The 19,233-nt window shown below is 38.4% G+C and overlaps 1 protein-coding gene across 1 annotated transcript in view; it reads right to left on the bottom strand.

The window, feature by feature from the left end:
* The window catches only part of LOC104277630 (rho GTPase-activating protein 42-like), a gene marked incomplete at both ends in the record, with an annotated part of 76,917 nt that extends 59,822 nt beyond the window's left edge, over positions 1–17,095 (bottom strand). Inside the window, one exon of the mRNA XM_009874323.1 lies at positions 17,000–17,095. Coding sequence (XP_009872625.1) covers positions 17,000–17,095 — 96 coding nt within the window. The remainder of the gene's footprint in view (positions 1–16,999) is intronic.
* Between the last annotated feature and the right edge of the window lie 2,138 nt (positions 17,096–19,233).

The raw sequence follows: 19,233 nt of genomic DNA, 5'->3' as shown, positions 1-19,233 counted from the left end.
CGTAAAAAACAAGTAAAGAAACAGATGAACTGATTAAGTTACTTTATTAAAAAAAAATAAATCTGTTACATTCAAGAATATCTACGTACCCACTAAGAAACCCCAAAAACTAAATAAAAAACGAGTCAAAAACACATGGCCAAACTATTTCTTATTTTCACACCAATATCCTCAAAATTTAAGAAGAAACTATCCTTGCACATAGAAAACAGGACAAAGCCAGTTCATCACTTGCACATGTGGCAGAGTAATTCATTATCCACCATTTAAAAAAAATAATCTTTAAATGAACTAGATAAACATATTATTTGTATTTTATTATCTATTCAGGGAATTCAGGTGCACTTCAGAAAAACAGTTGACTTCTATGAAAAGCCAGCAAGAGAAATTGTTTCCGGATTAGTTCAGTGAAATAATTGGTCATTTCTAACCACAAGATGATGCATGCGTTCCTGCAGTCAAATGTTAAAACTCCTTTCCCTCCCATTTTTTCACTGTTTTACAGTTGAATTACTCACAAAGACAGAACTATTTCAAAAAGAAATTATCATATCAAGCCCTACATCTTTGTGAGGTCAGATCCAGAATCTACTGAAATTTTACTAAAGGTTTCCCTACCCACATCAAGCCTTACAGTACTCTGAAGTTTCTGATCACATCATGAAAATCACTCTTAACAGAACAGAGACTCATGTGATTTTTTTTCTTCATGATCTGCAAAGAGAAAGTTAACACTTTGCACCTTTCAGCAGCCAAGCACAAATAATGCCAGTACCCAGCAGCAAAGCATGGGCAGGGCTTTAGCTAAATTAAATAGAATGGGTAGAGACAGGTAGGTAAAAGCACTACAGTTCCGAAGAAAAAAAATAAATCCTCTCTAGTCAGGCAATATTCAGCAGTTTAAGAGCAAAAAAGATAGTAAAGGAAGAATAGCAGGATGGTTGACTGGAAACTATGAGGAAGGAAAAGAACACAACCCAGTAAAAGAAGCTTTGCATTCAGTTTCCTAATTTCAACACAGAACCAGAGGGCTTTTTCATTTTGAAATCGAAAATTTTGCTTAGGATATAAACAAAACCAGGTCAGACAGAGAAAAACTAAAAAAAGTGTGCAAATCAAGATTTTCCTTATATTAGTGTTTAGCACTAACATAAAGGCACTAATGTCACCTATACAGCACCTCAGCTAAAGACTGAGAAGCTGTCTCCATCTTCTCCTCCCTGTAGCCTCACCTTTGGGGGGATTATAAAGGCCAAAGTTTCATTACAGACACAGAGCCTTTGCCCTTTGGCAGCACTCAGACAAACCACTCCCTGATCCTAGAGACACCTTCGCTGCAGAGACACCTTTGCCTCGACTGACTACACGCCCACTGGTCACTGCCCAGCATCCACATCCATCTTTTTTTTGTGGGTCAAGGCCCACCAAGCCAGGGAGCATCCTTCCCCAGCTCAGGAGATGCATGGGGAGAACCAGCCCCTGGTGTGATTCAGACCATAAAGAAGGACGCACACACGGCATGCAGACACAGCTCAGCAACAGGGACATCTGTGACCTCACTGGTTCTTCTGCCCTTGCAAAGACATCACAGAATGCCCGAACAGGCCTTACCACCAGTAGCTCTCCTACAACACAAATGAGCACTGCAGCATTTCTTCCCATACAACCCCCACTCGGTCTGACCTCATTGAAAGCCGGAGCCAGTCTCGAGAACATCCCTGTTCCTCTGCTCCTGTTTCCCCCGCGCACGCTGTTCCCTTCCGCCCGCCCCCGGCCCCGCTCCGGCTGCACAGAGGTGATGGCTCTGCCTCACCCAGGGCCTGGGCCCTTTAGGAGCAATGGTTTTAAACTAAAAGAGGGTAGATTTAGACTGGATATAAGGAAGACTTTTTTTACAATGAGGGTGGTGAAACCCTGGCCCAGGTTGCCCAGAGAGGTGGTGGAGGCTCCATCCCTGGACACATTCAAGGTGAGGCTGGATGGGGCTCTGAGCAACCTGATCGAGATAAAGATGTCCCTGCTCGCTGCACGGGGTTGGACTGGCTGACCTTTAACAGCCCCTTCCAGCCCAACACATTCTGTGATTCTTTTTCAATCAGAATACACATAGAAGAATTAAAATGAACTTTGTAAACATAAATAGCGGTGGGGGGAGAAAGAGTCAACTATCTGACAAAGGTCACGGGAATATGCTGATAAGAAATAAATTCTGAAAACATATCAATAACATGAAGTATAATATATAGCTTAACTTAAATATGAAGATATTTTTAATTATTTTCAAAAAGCATTATTAGTGGGTCACTGTAAGTAAAATGAAGTGTTGCTTTAATACTTTATCCTAAGTCATTAGGGGATACTAGCTTACAAAATCCAAATAGTTTTACAGTCTGCTTTTTATTTAAGGGCTATTCAAAGGACTCATAAGATATGCTTTGCATCATGATGGAGATGATGCCTGTGAAAAGCAACGGTCAGCAAGCAAAATCAACCGTATATGTACCTGGCTGTACATGTGTGGTCTCATCATCACAATTTAAACGGGTGATCAGCTGTTTTCTCTGCAGTGTTCCCAATCCAGCAATAATTGGCTACAAAACTTCCCTTGTTCAGGAGAAATAGCTCACATTACCTTATTTAAAAAACAACACACCCTCTTTATTTTTAAGTGAAAAGTGTTTTCACTAATTTGCTTCATAAGGAAGCAAGCTAACATTACCAACATTACCAACAGCTTAAACCTTAACAGTGTAGATCAACAATGCCTTTTCTTCCCAAAAGATGCACGTGTTTCATTTGGGTTTTATCCCTATCGGGACAGATTCACAAGCAACTACATTGCATAATCAAAAGAGAACTGAAGCTTAGTGACACGAACGAGGGAGAAATGAAATAGGCCAAAAAATCATTTATATGAATTTATAGAATGAATTATTAAAAATATGCCTCATTTATGCTCTAGAATTCTGGTCTACTCCATCAAAATCCACACAGTGGTTCACAGGTAAAAAAACACACGTACTTAAACTTTATGAAGTCTCTGTTATACACTTGTGTAGAGAATGTTTCACCTTAGAAGCGCATGCCTGCACACATTATTGAAGCTACTTATCAATAATTAGCTTAATAGCACTGCACTGCACTACTAAATATTACCTACAATAGAAGTTATGCCATCTACAGTTAATGAGAAAAGGAAAGCAACATGTATGAAAACTAGAAGTAGTTTTATATGACCAATACTGAATTCAAAGACATAAACTCAAGTTTGGAAGGTAATGTTCAACCTGAGATAGAATAGAAAGTTACTGTGGAAGACAGATAATAAATAAATGTTCTTTTCTGCGAAATGGACTGTTGGTTTAACTTACATTTATCCATGCAGTTCTAGACAATGCATATGAAATTTTTAAATACACTAAAATACACTAAACAAAACTTCATAGTATGCTTAGCAGATATCACCACTATCTTCAGCTAGGTGAATGGCAACATGGAAAAAACTACACATGGAAATATGTCGTTTGTTCTCATGACATCTTGCTGTGAGAGGTGCAAATGTGCAAGATTTTCAGAGATTTCCTTACATCTTCCCTACCTGACTGGGGAGATGCCAGGGCTGTGTCATACATTGCTCCCAACACACTTTGGCAGGAAGGTCAGTGAAGCACATCGTCTCTCCAGAACTGGTCAGACCTTGCACAGACGCGCTACAGCAGGAGCTGAATTTATGCTTCAGCACGAATGTCAAGTAAAGCCTTCAAGGGGGATTTTCCCAATAAGTACTATATTACCAAACCAGACATCAAGATAGACCTAAGACCCATAAGGAATTTTCCCAAAGATTAACACTTGACTTCTGTGACAAAGTAGAATAAATGTAAGATCCGTGAGTGCTGGGAGAAGAGACTGTCTTTGCCAATTCTACAATGAAAATAAATATATTACCAAATAGTTACTAATTCACAGATATATTTCCAGAGCTATTAAATGACTAGCTTTATTTACAGCCACAAATGCTATTTTAAGTACTTTACATAAAAAAAAACAACAAAACCAACACCACAACATCAAATACAATTTCCACTCTTCTTTTTGTGACTTTAAACCATATTGAAAAAGTATGGGTGGCAGTGCAAGGGTTTCCCGATCAGACAAAAAAAATTGCAAGTTTCAGATAAACACTGACAGGCCAAGACAAGTATCTGGAATAAAGACACAATAATCTGGTGTCTCAGCACTTTCTACTCAACAAGAATTGCAGATGTCATAAAAGTCACACAGGATCTGTAGTGTATATCTAAAGGCAATTAAACTGGGTATCTCAAAACATCACCACTATGGCAAGTTTTCGACATGTCAGAATATAAATCCAAATGAGAACTGCCCTGAAATAAGGTGTCCAACACCTCTCACTCTGTCTTTCAATACGTTGGCTACAAATTTACAACCTTACCTTATACAGTATAGATTTCTTTTACCACTGTCACAACCTGGGTTGACTTGTTAACAGCTCTTTTTTGTCTGAGTTGTTTTTTTCCTATTGAATAAAACCTATAAAACACTAAAAGTGTGAAACTACCTGCAGCTTTAATTGGAATTATGGTTTAGCCCAAAGGGAACAAGCTGCAGGATCAATGCCTTAGTCTGCAAACTGAAATGAAGAATAATTTGTGCAATTTATAAATGTTTCATAACCAATGTTGACTGGGCTTGAGTACCACTGTAATACAATTTTTAAAAGGGTAGTGCAAAACAACTGCAATATATTCCTACAGAAAGCAGTATTTATTTATTTTTTAAACAGATTTTCAGAAGAGCTACATGGACGAGTACATGTCTGCTAAATCTTCCCAAGTATCCCTCAGGTTTGCATTTTTCGCTGGCTGCTGCTATTTCGTCTGTCACTTCTATCCTTCATCTGCTTCCCTCACTTTCCGAGGGGCAACATTTTTGGAGAAACTTCACTGTGGATGACTGAGCTCAGCAGCATAAGTGGTATCTACCAGGAAAGCAGAAGAGAAGAAAAAAGTGCAAGATTTGAAATTGTTGTTTTTCTTAAAAATTTCTTTCTCTTTCTGGTTTCATTCCCAAGACATTAGAGAAAACAGTGCAACCATTTTCTTTTGTTTAGATTTAAGGTAATATTGCTCAAGTTATGCAATTTACGCAATTCCAGTTTATAAATTAACAACATATCAGATGTGCTTTAACTTTAAGATGAGTATTGGCGTTAAAACATCAACTATGTTAGAAGACTCCATTGTGGAAACAGAAATTAGAATAGCAAGATAATGGTTTGTTTCTTCATGGGGTTTCAACCCCATGTAAATTTGGAAAACTAATACTGGATGAGCTGCCTTATCCTCCATTTGGTTTCTTTTACTTCCCTAATCTGGGTATCAGATTTTACAGATCTGTAATAAGGGCCTCATGCATTCCTTCGGTCTGTGTTTACATTTACCACAGTCTCCACAAGAGCAGGGGGTAATAAGTCCTATTTGTACTTTCCTACAATACAGTGAAATGTACTTCGGGTAGTAAAAGACACAGGCTGAAGCAAAGATTCGATGTACATGTTTTCAAATTACATGGAAGTGCCCCAAGAGGCACTCAGACAGCAAATTCTCCCAGCAGACAGTGGTTTACATTCACAGCCCAAATAACCACAAATTTCCTTGAACACTTGCATCACGGGAAGGTACACAAAGGTCGAGACAACTCTGGTCTGTACTGCCCTTGTGATGGAATTGAGATATACTTTGAGCAAACTGAAGCAATTTCAGACTCAATAAAAGAACACTCTTACTATGTGCTCCACAATTCATATAGTAAGTAAGCTCTGCAAGGGCTTAATTCAAAGCTTTTTTATCAATCTGTACCATGATCTTTCATATTTGGAAGCAATTTCTACCTAACCCAGACTTCGAACTTCCAACTTTGATGAACTAAAAATTAAAAAAAAAAATAATAATAAAAAAAAAAATTCTATCCTGTTTCAAGGACTTTTTATCTTAATTTAACACAGACTTGACCATAAGAAAAATAAATAGTCACTAGTGTTGTAACAGATCCTCTCAGGGAGCACAACTTAGCAGGTATTTCGCTTCCCGTGGCAATTCTCACCTTGAACTGTGAGGAAAGCTGATTTTCAAACTTTTTCAATTCTGGAAAGTAAGTGTGCTACCTTACAAAAATCAGTCCAAATTTGCCAAAGAAATTTATTATACATCAGGAAGGGAAAGTATAAGAGACAGACACAGAGCTGAAAAATGCCTGCTTTAAAATTTTCGCAAAGAAAGTCTACAAATGAGGAAGCAAGAAAAACTATAAAACTAAGACTTTTATGCCCACACATATGCTTCAAGGACTACATATTGCTTTCCAAATACAACCACATCTTTCACTATATACTGGCAAGCACAGAACCTTATCAGAGCACAGCTACTGAGACCCATGGAACTAAAAGTAAAGAAGCAAACCTCACAGCTTTTCTCTACTTCATTTGAGTTTAAAACTCTGTGAACTCAAGAGTAACTGTGGTGGTATTTGTCATCTACATCATAATTTGGAGCATACTGGCTCTTTTGAGTATTAGATTCATAGAATCATTTAGGTTGGAAAAGACCTTTAAGATCGTTGAGTTCAACCCTTAACCTAAGCACTAAACCATGTCACTAAGCACCACAGGACAGAGATGGTGAGTGCTCCAAATTCTCAGTGATGACAAAACCAGAAATGAAACGAATGCAGATTCAGTAGAATCATGGAATGTGTTGCGCTGGAAGGGACCTTTAACGGTCATCAAGTCCAACCCCCTGCAGTGAGCAGGGACATCTTCAACTCAGTCAGGTTGCTCAGAGCCCCATCAAGTCTGACCTTGAATGTCTCCAGGGATGGGGCCTCCACCACCCCTCTGGGCAACCTGTGCCAGTGTTTCACCACCCTCATAACTGAGAACTTCTTCCTAATGTCTAATCTAAACCTAATACTGAATCTAAATCTACCCTGCTCCAGTTTAAAACCATTGCCCCTAGTCTTATCACTATATGCCCTTGTGAACAGTCCCTCCCCAGCCTCACAGTTTCCCTGCTTGACCTCCCCTGGTGTGTTTACAGCAATTGATCCGTGTATGGTTTTAGGGAGTGTTCCCCATGAACAGATGTTTAAAAACCCTTCCATGGCTGGCCGTATCCCAGGCACAAGCATTTCCCTTGACCAGTCTGCTGGGTTTTGTCACACTATAATAGCAAGGCAAATGAGCAGAAGAGGCCGGCAAGTCCCGCAGTAACTCCTGTCTGAACACAACACACGTGGGAACCATATAAGGCAACAAATCAAGATCTAACCTTAATCAAAGCTCAAAGCTTTGCAAGATGTCTTTGCAAGTACAGTATAAAATGTACATACCATATTAGGGAAGTGGAATTTTAACTCAGAAGTATTTTCTTCTTGCAAAACTTAATGAGAAAATATAGGAAGGTATTTTTTGAAGGCTTTTTTCTAAACATATGCAAAACATAAAACGTAGGGCTGCTATTAGAAGTAAAAATCCTTTTTCCTGTTACAGAATTTTATTGAAACAAATCTTGTCAGCATAACTCTCTAAATCCAGTTACAAACAGTATCATATTCAAGAATTCTTTGCTATAAAAAGTAGCTGTTATGTCACAAATACCTAAACAAATACAAGCTTGTACAAAAGTTAAAACAACTCTTTGAGCCAAGACATTTACACTGTCTACTCCACTCCTTTTCAACAAAAGTCTACCAAAAAAGTCTAAATGTTTACATACAAACTAAGAAGACTTGCAAGAAAGTAAGGTTATCTAGAACTTCCAGAGTCAGTCAGCACTTGTCAAACACAATACTTGGAGAGATAACCTTAAGATATGTAATGGTACACAATTCAAATAAATCCAGTTCTTTGACTTAATATCAGTGAATTGCCATGCCTTACTCATGCAGAACCTCACAAAGTAAATACAAGTAGAAAACTAAATGGATCAAACAAGAGCTAAACACTTCTTAATGTCCTGAAAGAGTTTTAAAGTTTATAGTGGCTGCCTATCCCACAGTATGTTAGTGAAAACAAAACCAAAACAAACCCACACCAAACAATCACTCAAATACCACCTCCACACTTCTAATACTTTATTAAAAACCAGCTGCAATATATCTGTCCTGTGTTAGTGTTCTACACTGATTATAAAAGCAGCAAATATTTTGAAAACACATCATTCAATTTGGAAATTTATCTATTTCTGCAGCAGGAATTTTCTTCAACACAACAATTTTTCAATACCACACTAGCAGAGCTGTGGTAGCAAAAGCCCACTCTAGACTCCATTAGTCTGTAGCACCTCTCCCAAACTTTAGCATCCTGAAGTGACAGTAGAAATACTAAGCAATTTCTTCCTTTTTTTTTTTTTAGGAACATGAGACTGAATGGATCTCCAGGCAGTCACTCGCTCTCACAGATCATTATATTAACACCCTTCCACAAATGAGTAAATCTCTTTTCTCATCTCTCCCCTTTCTTCTACACCTCTGTGCAGGAGTAGAGGCTTTCTGGGACCAGACACAATAAATCTTCTACCTTCACCATGTTCTCAGAGAATAAAGAAATAACAGGTTTTAGTCAGTGCTCATTAAGAAACACTGTATCTCTGTGTCACTACAAAATAGGCTTTAAAAATATTGTATCCACCAAAGAGAAATCAGCCTCTGTTTCCACCTGATGGAGCCACATGCACAGCAGTCCCGGGGCTGAGCTCCACAGCTCAGCAGAGTGTGGAGAAAATATTCAATACATTATCTTTTGCCCAACAGGTATGAAGTGATCTTAAAGTGCTTCTGAAGACCTGCTTCAAAACCCCAGCAGCCTGAATTGTTGCTCACTGAAACTAACGACATAACTTCCTACACTGTAAAAGTCCATTTAATCCAATTAACTGTTACCTTAACTAAACTAACCATTAACTTTTGACTTGAACAGATCAGACTCCTCCAGAGCCGACTGATATCCACAGCCTATCAGAGGAAGAACAGCTTTAAAAACCATGGAGTATTAAGGAACAGATAAGATGAAAAGTGGATCCTAGTTAAATCAGAGATTCTTTCAATCCTCTCCTGCTTTCCTTCATCCCCTGCCTCCCCAATCCCACTAGTAAGAGTCTCAAGATAAATTGACTATGAAGACAAATTTTTCATTGCAGGAAAACAACTGCTACTTCATGCTCGAGTTTTTCGAACAGCTGAATAACAAGACAATGTGGGAAATAACCACTGGGCAACATAAAACATACTAGCTGCAAAAGTAATATTCGATTCTAGCATTTCATAAACAAAGGAGTTAGAAGTAATTATGACTACATTTCAGGCTTGCTAATCCCAGATTCTTCAGAGGCACATCCACATTTTAAATAATGGGAAAAACCCTGATATTTCAGTATTTCCAGCTGTATAAACTTTATTTGTGGGTGGCTCTTTGTGGGTGCTGAAATAGGGTGAGTAAAAGCAAAAGCAATGTACTCAGAATGCAGCTGAGAATCATTATTACTGTTTTTCTCATTTCTAAAATTTAGTGCTTTTATTACCAGAATGGTAAAACACTTTAATTAGGAAAAACATCACTAAATACTTCAGCAAATGTTACATTTGCCATAATTGCTATGTTGAACTTAGGCCTTTGTAGGGCTCAAAGACTTCCTGTGCTTAAAACTCTAATCTCTACTAAGGATTTTGCTTTCAGAAAGTACAAATCCTTCATCTTATTTGTTCAAAAATGAAGATGAGCATCTCAAAGCTGAGCTGATCAAACCACTACCTGTTTATGAAAACGAGTGCCTATTGCTCACAAGGTATACTGACTTGACAACTCTAAAGTGTTACAACTTTTTACTAGAAATGTATTGCACACATCAGCAGTACACAAGGTGCCTTTAAACCAATTCTGTAAGGCAATGCTCTAGTCCTCAGACTGTCTCCCCACAGGCATTCATAGTGGGATGCCCAACTCCAGAAACAGCAAAGCTAAGTGATGAAGAGGGAAGAAAAAGTACATTGAAGGCATGGAATGAGGACAGTAAAGTAGAATGCATCTACAAGAGTCCAGAAGATTGAACTACTAATGAGGGACACAACAGATACCTCAGCGTGATCCATGAGGGGCATGGACTTGTCTACTTGCCTACTCAGCTGGTCAGATCGAATGTGGGCTCATTTCGTCTCCCCAGAAGAATGCACCAGGACAATCAATGCTACTGCTGTGCACTGCCTGCCTCAACCTCTTCCTATAACCAGCAGGAGCTCCAAGGCACGCAGCAGTCGGACACCACAGTTTGCAGTCCAATATAATAAAAAAACCTAGAAGACTCCCTTAGCACACCAGGACGTAAACGGCAGTGACTCATGAGATCCTCTACTTCATACCCAGCTACTCCTGCCACAGAAGAAGGGTAGGACAGACAGGAAGGGCAGTAATTGCAGTAGCCACCTCAATCTAATTTTTTCTATTTGAATATGCATCTTAAGGTACCAGGGAACGGAGCACGCAAATTCTAACAACCTTCTCATGTGTATCCCGGAGAAGAAGAATAAACAAGGCCTGTGTCGTTGATCTCATTTTACCCCGTCTACCTGCACAGATAAAGGCTGATTGCAACATGATTTCCTGCTTTGTCAGCCTCATCTGACCTTCTATAGCATGGACAAGAGCTCTGGTCTGGACCAACAGAACACGAACCTTCTACTTCTAGATGCTGTTTTGAAGCCTCTGTGAGATCCTAGCATTAGCATGAAATCACTCATTTCTGAGTGAAGAAACAATAGCATTCCAGAAAGAGGTGGCATTTGTTTAAATATGCAACAGGGATAAAAAGAAAAATAATGCCAGGAACAGACATAACAGACTTTAAACAAATACTTTGGGTATTTCTTACCCTCATGGTACTGAGTGCCACCGATAATTTGTTACTGTTTAACTCTTGTAGATAAAAATAGCCTAATAGGAGTACCAAAGAGCTCTGTTCTATGATTCAGATCTTACAAGTAGCTGATGCAAAGTTTCTTTGAAGGTCACTTGAGAAGTTAATCTTAAAATTAATTTTTCCAGCTGGAGGAAAAAGAGCTGGCAAACCTAGGCAGGTAATTACTGTGGAAAAATAGCATACAACCTTCCCATGCAAATTCACTACGAGTTGCAAATAGCTTTTAATGCTAATTCAGGACCCAACCTTTCCCCACCCACCTGAAAAATACACCCTTTGTAAATATGCTTGTCTCTAGTATGTTCCACAAGGTCAACAAACTCAAGTACTAAAAAATTTATTGGGATCATACCTATGCTAAAGAAAAAATCCACCCCTCTGCACGCTCAAGGTGGCAGCCAGATCTGGCTCTTTCCTTGGTTTATGTAAGAAAACAGCAGACCTGAGTCACTGGAATTCATTTTAGACTTATTCGGTAATTGCATTCAGAAACCTGGTTACAAATGAGAATTCAGCACAGAGGAGGTAGAATATTAACCCTAAAAAGAACTTTCCTGAACATCAAAACCAACCTCAGGTGATTAAGGAGATGACCTGAAAGATATCGATGTGATTCCGACTGTAGGCGGCTCAATGGCGTTTGGAATTGGATTGGCTCCAAAAGTGAGCGTCCAGTGTTCACAGATTTGTCAAGATTTCCCTCCACACACTTTAGGCAGGCAGAAAGCTCCCATAAATCCTCTTTTTTTTTTTTTTTTGCTGCTGTTGTTGTTTTCATTTTAGCAGAGCACTGCATGCACAGTTTGTACCAAAAAGTGGAATTTGGCATCTCTTAATAGAGTGATTTCTTTTTCTATTATTTGTGTAGTTTTATACTCAAATTTCCCAGGACAGATCTGTTTGCTGCTTTGAAAGGCAGGATGCTTATCCTCTGACAGGCTCTCCAAGAGAGCAGAGCAGCTGCTCGCTCAAAAGCATTGTGCATGCAGATGCCCAGTAAAAGTGAAAAAAACAAAAAGGGAAGACTGAGCTTCTGGCACTGCTGCTCAACTCAAACATGACAGCCTTAAGAATAAAGCAGTGGATTTTAACAAACAGCTACTATTAAAGGATGGTTTGTTTTGGGGTTCTTTTTGTTCGTGCTTTTTTTAAAGTTCCTTCTCCTCAGTACATTTTAACTGATTTTTCAAAGTTCAGTTTGAAACTAATCACTGTATACAAGAAAATTGCCTGGTATGAGTTAACAGTTCTGTAGATGGTTACTTGCTAGCAATTGTAATAATCCCATGAACGACTTGAGGGGTGAGTCAGCAAAGATCACATGAGCCACAACAGCCAGCAGCAAGAGAATAATTCATTTCCCACAAGGAAAGATACCACACTTCAGAACTTGTGACCTATTCCTTGTCACTCAATTAATAATGATTTCACAGATCATCATAATCCTGTTGCATTCCTAAACCAAGCATTTGATGCTACCTGAAACATCTGTAACAATATAATTCTCTTCAGGGAAAAAAAATAAATAAATTCAAAACTAGTAGAGACAGAGTGAAATGCCTTTCAGTGGTGTTTTAGGTTTTTTTCCCTGAATAGCACACACTAATAAAAACCAGATAAATGCCAGAATATCAAAAAGGTATTTATTTGTCTTGGTTTCTTTTAATTCTGAAGAGCATGGTCTTACTCTATTGATATTAAATCTCACTGATCTATAATTAGCCATAACACAAAATAGACAAGAATTTGTTAAAGAAACAAGATAGAATTTCATTTAGTTAAATAATAATGTTTATTGTTTTCATCTGTATCAGCCACAATCCAGATAACAAACGTAGGAGGATAAAAGCAGGGAGACTCCTCAGGAAGGAATTCGGTGAGAGGGAACTACTGGAGAGAGTCTGGCGGAGGGCAACGAAGATCATCGAGGGGCTGAGGCATCTCTCTTACAAGGAAAGGTTGAGAGACCTGCGGCTATTTAGCCTGCAGAAAGCTGAGAGGAGACCTTATCAATGTTTATAACTATCTGAAAGGTGAGTGCAGGGAGGATGGAGCCAGACTCTTTTCAGCAGTGCCCAATGACAGGGCAAGAAACAAGGGGAACAAGCTGGAACTCAGAAAGTTTCACCTACATATAAGAAGGAACTTCTTTACTGTGAGAGTGACAGAGCACTGGAACAGGCTGCCCAGGGAGGTCGTGGAGTCTCTGTCTTTGGAGATTTTCAAAACCCACCTGGTTCAATTCTGTGTGACGTGCTCTAGATGATCCTGCTTTAGCAGGGAGGTTGGACTGGATGATCTCTAGAGATCCCTTCCAGCTCTGACAATTCTGTGTGATTCTGTGACACAAGCTGGATAATACCAGGAAAGGAGGAGCTGGGCAAACCTTCTCTTTGCAAAATTTATGCCTGCACAGTGTATACTGAGGAAAAAGACACCTGTTCATTAAAAACATACATTTTGCACCTATCCCATCTGTGTAACATTCTATGTTACCTCTAAGGTCTGAAATCTGGAAAAAATCATACGTCTATTTTGCACAAAACTCTCACTGGGCATGACAAATGACTGACCTCCCTTACATTAATTCACCGTCAATGTAAAGTATTTAATCTTTGGCAAAACATTAATTGCAAAGAGGGCTAAGAGTAACCGTGCACAGGGTGATTATGTCTGAAAGTGAATGGCAAAGTTGTCAAGTCTTGGCTATCTGAGAACAAGGAAAACACGGTCATGATGGGGGAAGCAACACCCTCTCCCTAGAGTAAGGGTAACTTACATCACACCTTCATTACTACACCTTTCTAGTATTAACGACTCACTGTCATTCATGTTCCACAGCCTAACTTTTCAATTGCACAAAACTGAATTTACATCTCAGCTGAATCACATGCAACTGGAGCCAATATCCATGTTCTAAGATCGGTCAGGGTGGCCCGAGTACATACTAGGGCCCTTGCGTTGCCGCAGATCACACGCTGCCACATGAATTTCAAAACGGAGGGAGAGACAACACTGGGAATTGTTGCTAGCTGGTTTATCTTTTAATGAGACAAGCTGGTAAAGCTGAGGAGCACTGTTTCCCAAACCCTATTTGCTGACTATCTGAAAAAAAAAGCTTTTTATAGCATGAATGCTTTAAGGCTCACAGATTTGAAGAAAAAAAAAAAGCTGCAGATGATTTGAGGAACAAGACAGTGTGCTTATTCAAGAAAATCAAAAGAGCAGCATGCAACTCATGCATAAACTGTCTGATTCTAAACTGGGCATGTTATATCTGAAAGTGGCTATGTAGATAAAGCTGGGTAACTTGCAGCAATATGGAAAGATTACCTGAAATGCATTACACAGCCACAAAGAGACAAACAGATTTTTTTTTTTCCAAAAAACAGCCACACTTCTACGGAAGAGTTAAACATTTGGAAATAAAAAGTAAGAAACCAGAAAAATCTGAAATAAAAACCAGCAACTAAAAGAAAACAACAAAAAACCAAATCACTGGATTATAGAATAGATGGATTAAAATAAATATGAAGAAACCCATCGTGCTTTTGTTTATATTGAGTAAGTCACGGAGCTTAACTAAACCAACTTCTCACGTGTTTTGTGTAATGGGCTTATTGGAATAAATAAGTTGTAAAAAGAGGGCATCTAAAAAGGCACTGGTTACCCAAAATACAAATAAAACTGAATGCTGTCGTTAGAGCTCATTATGTTCCGTCTAGTTATTGAACAAGGACCTTCAACTCTAGTATTGACTAAAAAAAAGTTCATGGAGTTAACAGCTCAGTTCCAAACACTTACTACTGGTAAGAAAGAAACCCGAAACATTTACGTTTCAATTTTGAAAAAAGTTGAAACTGTTTTTTAACAGAAATAATCACATCCTGACAGAAGAAGCCTTAATCAGAGTGTGAATTTTCAACACTAAGGTGGATGAGGGTGGATTTCCAGCACAAAGCTTGTAATAGAAGTGTATTCTAAAATCTGTAGAACGGAGATCCTGTATTAGGCCTCTGTGTATACGGTGGTTTTGTATAAAACTTATCAAGTCAGAGTATCAGTGCAGACAGAAGTAAAATTTCCCAGTGGCCTGCAGAGTCATAGATGTTCTTTTAAAAAAAAAAGGAGGCGAAGGCAGAAGGAGGCACAGAGAGCAGGATTCATCTACACAAAGCTGTCTTTGATGATAAGCAAACATCTAACTTGTTAGGGCACGTTAAAGATACAGATAAATTCTAGGTCACTGCTCTTGGGAGATCAAAAATTGAGCCTTACCCTATAAAAGCACACAGTATCATTCAAGCTCTGTTAGACTTGAATTTGATTCCTGTCAGTTTACCTTTTACTCATATAAGCTTCTTTGATGTACATGACAATCCATCAGGCAATGGGTGCTTTAGAAGCTAGAAATCCCTTCTTTGAAGCTCCAAGTGAAATAAATCAGCTGTCAAGCTTCATGAACTCTGTTTTTTTCCTAAATAGTTTTAAATGCCTGGTTAATGTCCAAACAATAAAATGTCTTTTCTGCACTACATTTAGGTTACAAGTAAAATGAAAGTTGCCTTTGTCCTGGTCACCTCATTTTAAATGCAAAACCTTCTGTCTTTAAAAAAAAAGTTCCTGATCAAATCTAAAACATATAACTGAGATACTGTAGATTTAGTTTAAATGCATAAAATATGTACAAGTCAACTTTAACAGCCAAGAAATAATATGAAGAATGCCAAAGAGTGCATACACGTCATTAATTTTTTTGTCTCTTTCCAAACTCGATACACCTGAAGAACGGATGCAATTTTGCATTTGAGAAGCAGTTTGATGGTTTCACTTCACTATTTTTACATGTTAGTAAAATTAAACCTCCCCTCCCAGTCTCGTGTCAAAGGTTCATGGAAGACAGTGACCAAATACCAGCAATCCTGGATGACAGTCTCCTGACTAATCTGAATGCTGTAGTGAGGATGAGTCAAACCTCACCAGTGACAGCAACCAGCTCAGACCAATGATTAGCAACTCAGTCAGCAAAATGGAAATACTGAAGGGAGAGGAGACTTGAAAATAGGTTAGAATAAAAGATATACACTTGGCAAAGCTTAAGGATGAGTTTCCTCTCTGTGTTACACAGATCTTTGTTTAAAAACATGAACATGTCCTACGTTCCCTCTTGTACTGCCAAATTATTTATTTTAAGAAGCAACTACTTTTTAACAACCATCTTCCTCTCAGATGTTTTGGGAAAGACACAGGGGCCACATGGTACGTTAAAACTCCCAAAGCCGCATTTAGCTATTCCGAAAATGGATTATAATCCCAGTTGCTCACCAGCAGGAACTGGAGCCCTCCAGCCACTGTCCAAAAGCATCGCTGCAACCACAGCAATGCCTTGGAGTAAAGAGTGGCTGAAGTTCCGAATCCTGGCAACGCTTCCAGGATGAGCCTGCTTATTTTGATGATACCGCAGAGGCTCCCATTGGAGGCAATCTGAGCTGTTCAGTTTCACGAACACAGAAGTTCTGGGTGTGCGGAGAGGCTGAACATTAAGCAGCTAGTAAATTTTACTGGCAAAAGTTCCAACTATATACTTCGGAATGCACAAGTTACAAAGAACATATTCCTGGATTTAGACCTTTAAGTACTTCCTGTATCTTAGTGGGCACTTAAGGGTTTTTTGCAGACCTGTGCTTTTTAGTAGGAAACTTCTGTCCTTTTAATATCCCAAGAAAACTGGCTGCAAATTAAAAATAGCAGCAGAATTCATACTTGACTCAGTACTGCTGCATACTTTCCTCTCCAATGAACCAAGCTATGTCATGAAGACATAGTTATTTGACATGCATTTCTGAAGTCTTGAATGATTTCTACTTACTATATTTTTTCTATTTTTGTTACATGCTCCATTAACAAAAACACAAAACTGAACTGCCCTACTATATGTAGGATATCATATTAAATACACAAGAAACAACATAAAATGTTACTCTAACCAGAGCAAAAAATGTACTTACCAATATTAATTTCGTCATCAGTTTCAGCATCTCCAATACACTCAAACTGGAAATCTTGTAAAGACTGTGAAAACTTTTGCACTGCCATGGATAAATCTAAAATGCAAGAAAAAGGGGGGGAAAAAAAATCATAATCATTCCACTACACCTTCACTGGAGCAAGGTTTCATACACTTCTGCATGAAACATTTGTTATGTTTACGAAGCTTCCTTTCTACTATGTTTTTTTGGACAGCAACTTTGTTTAAAAATCCCCATCACCATTTCAAAAAATCAAAGTACCTGATACATTCAAGAAACCTATGAAACTTGTCGATGCCAGATTTCAAATACTAATACTGATATTACGCTGACAACTGATGAACTGTTATACTTCTTGAAAAATAAGAAATTAGTACAAAAAATGAATGTCTAGTACTAAATTGCATAAGTTTAATTGCACTGTTTAAAACACTGCAAAATCAGTTTTCAGATTAAAATAAAGCTCATGAGTTTCTTTTACAAGCATTATCAAAAGAATTACATTCTAACTCTTCTAATAGACTAAAACATTACACACCTATGTAAAAGCTCTATAAAAAGAAATTAAAGGAAAAAAAAACCAAACATAAATGCTTGCCAATCAACTAGGTTGTCCATGGATTATAAGCAGTATTTTCACTGAATTACACAGAGTGATCTTTTGGACCAAAGAAACGTCAAAGCAATCCAAACTTCACAGCATAAAATGTTATTAGAATTGTACCTACTCCAACAACTCTGTCAAGATTTAGACAAGTCCAGAAAACCAGCAATAATTCTCTGTGTCCTACAGACACAGGTATAGATACCATCTGCGGTACCTATTTTGAAGCTCAGAAAATCAGCAATTAAAATTCTGATATGTGCTAGTTCTAATGAAAAGTCATGGTAAATTTAAGTTATGAACAAAAGCTAAGTCATAAATTCTATTTCAGAAGTATCATGTATCTCTCTTTGGTATCAGGCAGCCCTTCCTCACGGAAAGGGTGCTCAGGCACTGGGATGCACTGCCCAGGGAAGTGGTGGAGTCACCGTCCCTGGAGGTGTTTAAGGAGAGGCTGGATGTGGCACTTAGTGCCATGGTCTGGCCGATGTGATGGTGCTGGGTCATGGGCTGCATTTGATAGGTCTTTTCCAGCCTCAGTAATTCCGTGATTCTGTGTTTCCATCTTTGGAGATGTTCAGATGCCATCTGGGGCACGGTCTTGGGCTCTAGGTGGCCCTGCATGAGCACAGGAGTTGGACCAGATGACCTCCAAAGCTCCCTTTCCCATCTCAGCCCCTTTGTGATTCTTTGATTTTCTTAACCCTCTGTTACTATAAAATCATATATACTCATTTGCTCAATTCTGAACACAAAATTAGAAGGCTAACATTTTTCCTGGCAGCAATAAAGCCCAGCATATAAATACTCAAATTGACCTAATGTCCTCAATCAAGACACATACACACAAAAAAAGTGTCATTTAAATCTGAACAATCTCCAAGAGTGAGAACTATTCCACTGTCCTACATAAAATAAGGGTTGAAAATCTTTCAAATGCCTCCAATTAAGACGATTGTTGGGGTTTTTTTTCAAATTAAAGGTAATCACTACCAAGCAACAGAATCTCTACCAGGATTTTGTCCTACCTCTGTATTTACTCAGTGCTTGCTGCTTTCATATTTTTAACATGCAGCTATAAAGTACATCAGTCCAACAAGAGAACCAGAAGTCTTTAGAGAATACATGCAGAAAAATATTTTTTCCTTTTGTTAGTAAGGGATGCCATATTTTTATGTGATAAATAACTAGAGCATGAAGAATTGAGTAAACAAATTCTCTATCTTTTTGATAAAAAGCATGGAAAAGAGGAAGGAATGGTCCCCAGAATTATTGTATTTATATAGATGAAAACAAAATAGATCTTTACGAGCTGAAGCACCCCATTGTTTTGCAAATATAGCATCTTTGACATCTAAGTAATTGATTGTTCTACAGCTGTTGGAGAAACCTAAACTTGAATTTGTTCACAGTAGGATGCTTTGAGTTTCAGGGCAAGACAGACAGTTTTACTGTAGGCTCTTCCACCAAGTTACTACACTGAGCCCTAAGCTCTTCTAGAAAATCACTGCATACGAACGATGCCAAAAGGAATAATATGGCCTTAAGATGGTTGAGTGAAAAAGATTCTATATTGCAAGTACACCAAAATGTAAAAATCAACTATCAC

This window comes from Apaloderma vittatum, unplaced genomic scaffold (assembly GCF_000703405.1).
Source record: "Apaloderma vittatum isolate BGI_N311 unplaced genomic scaffold, ASM70340v1 scaffold12590, whole genome shotgun sequence".
Lineage (NCBI taxonomy): Eukaryota > Metazoa > Chordata > Aves > Trogoniformes > Trogonidae > Apaloderma > Apaloderma vittatum.
This window is presented reverse-complemented; position numbering and strand designations above follow the sequence as displayed.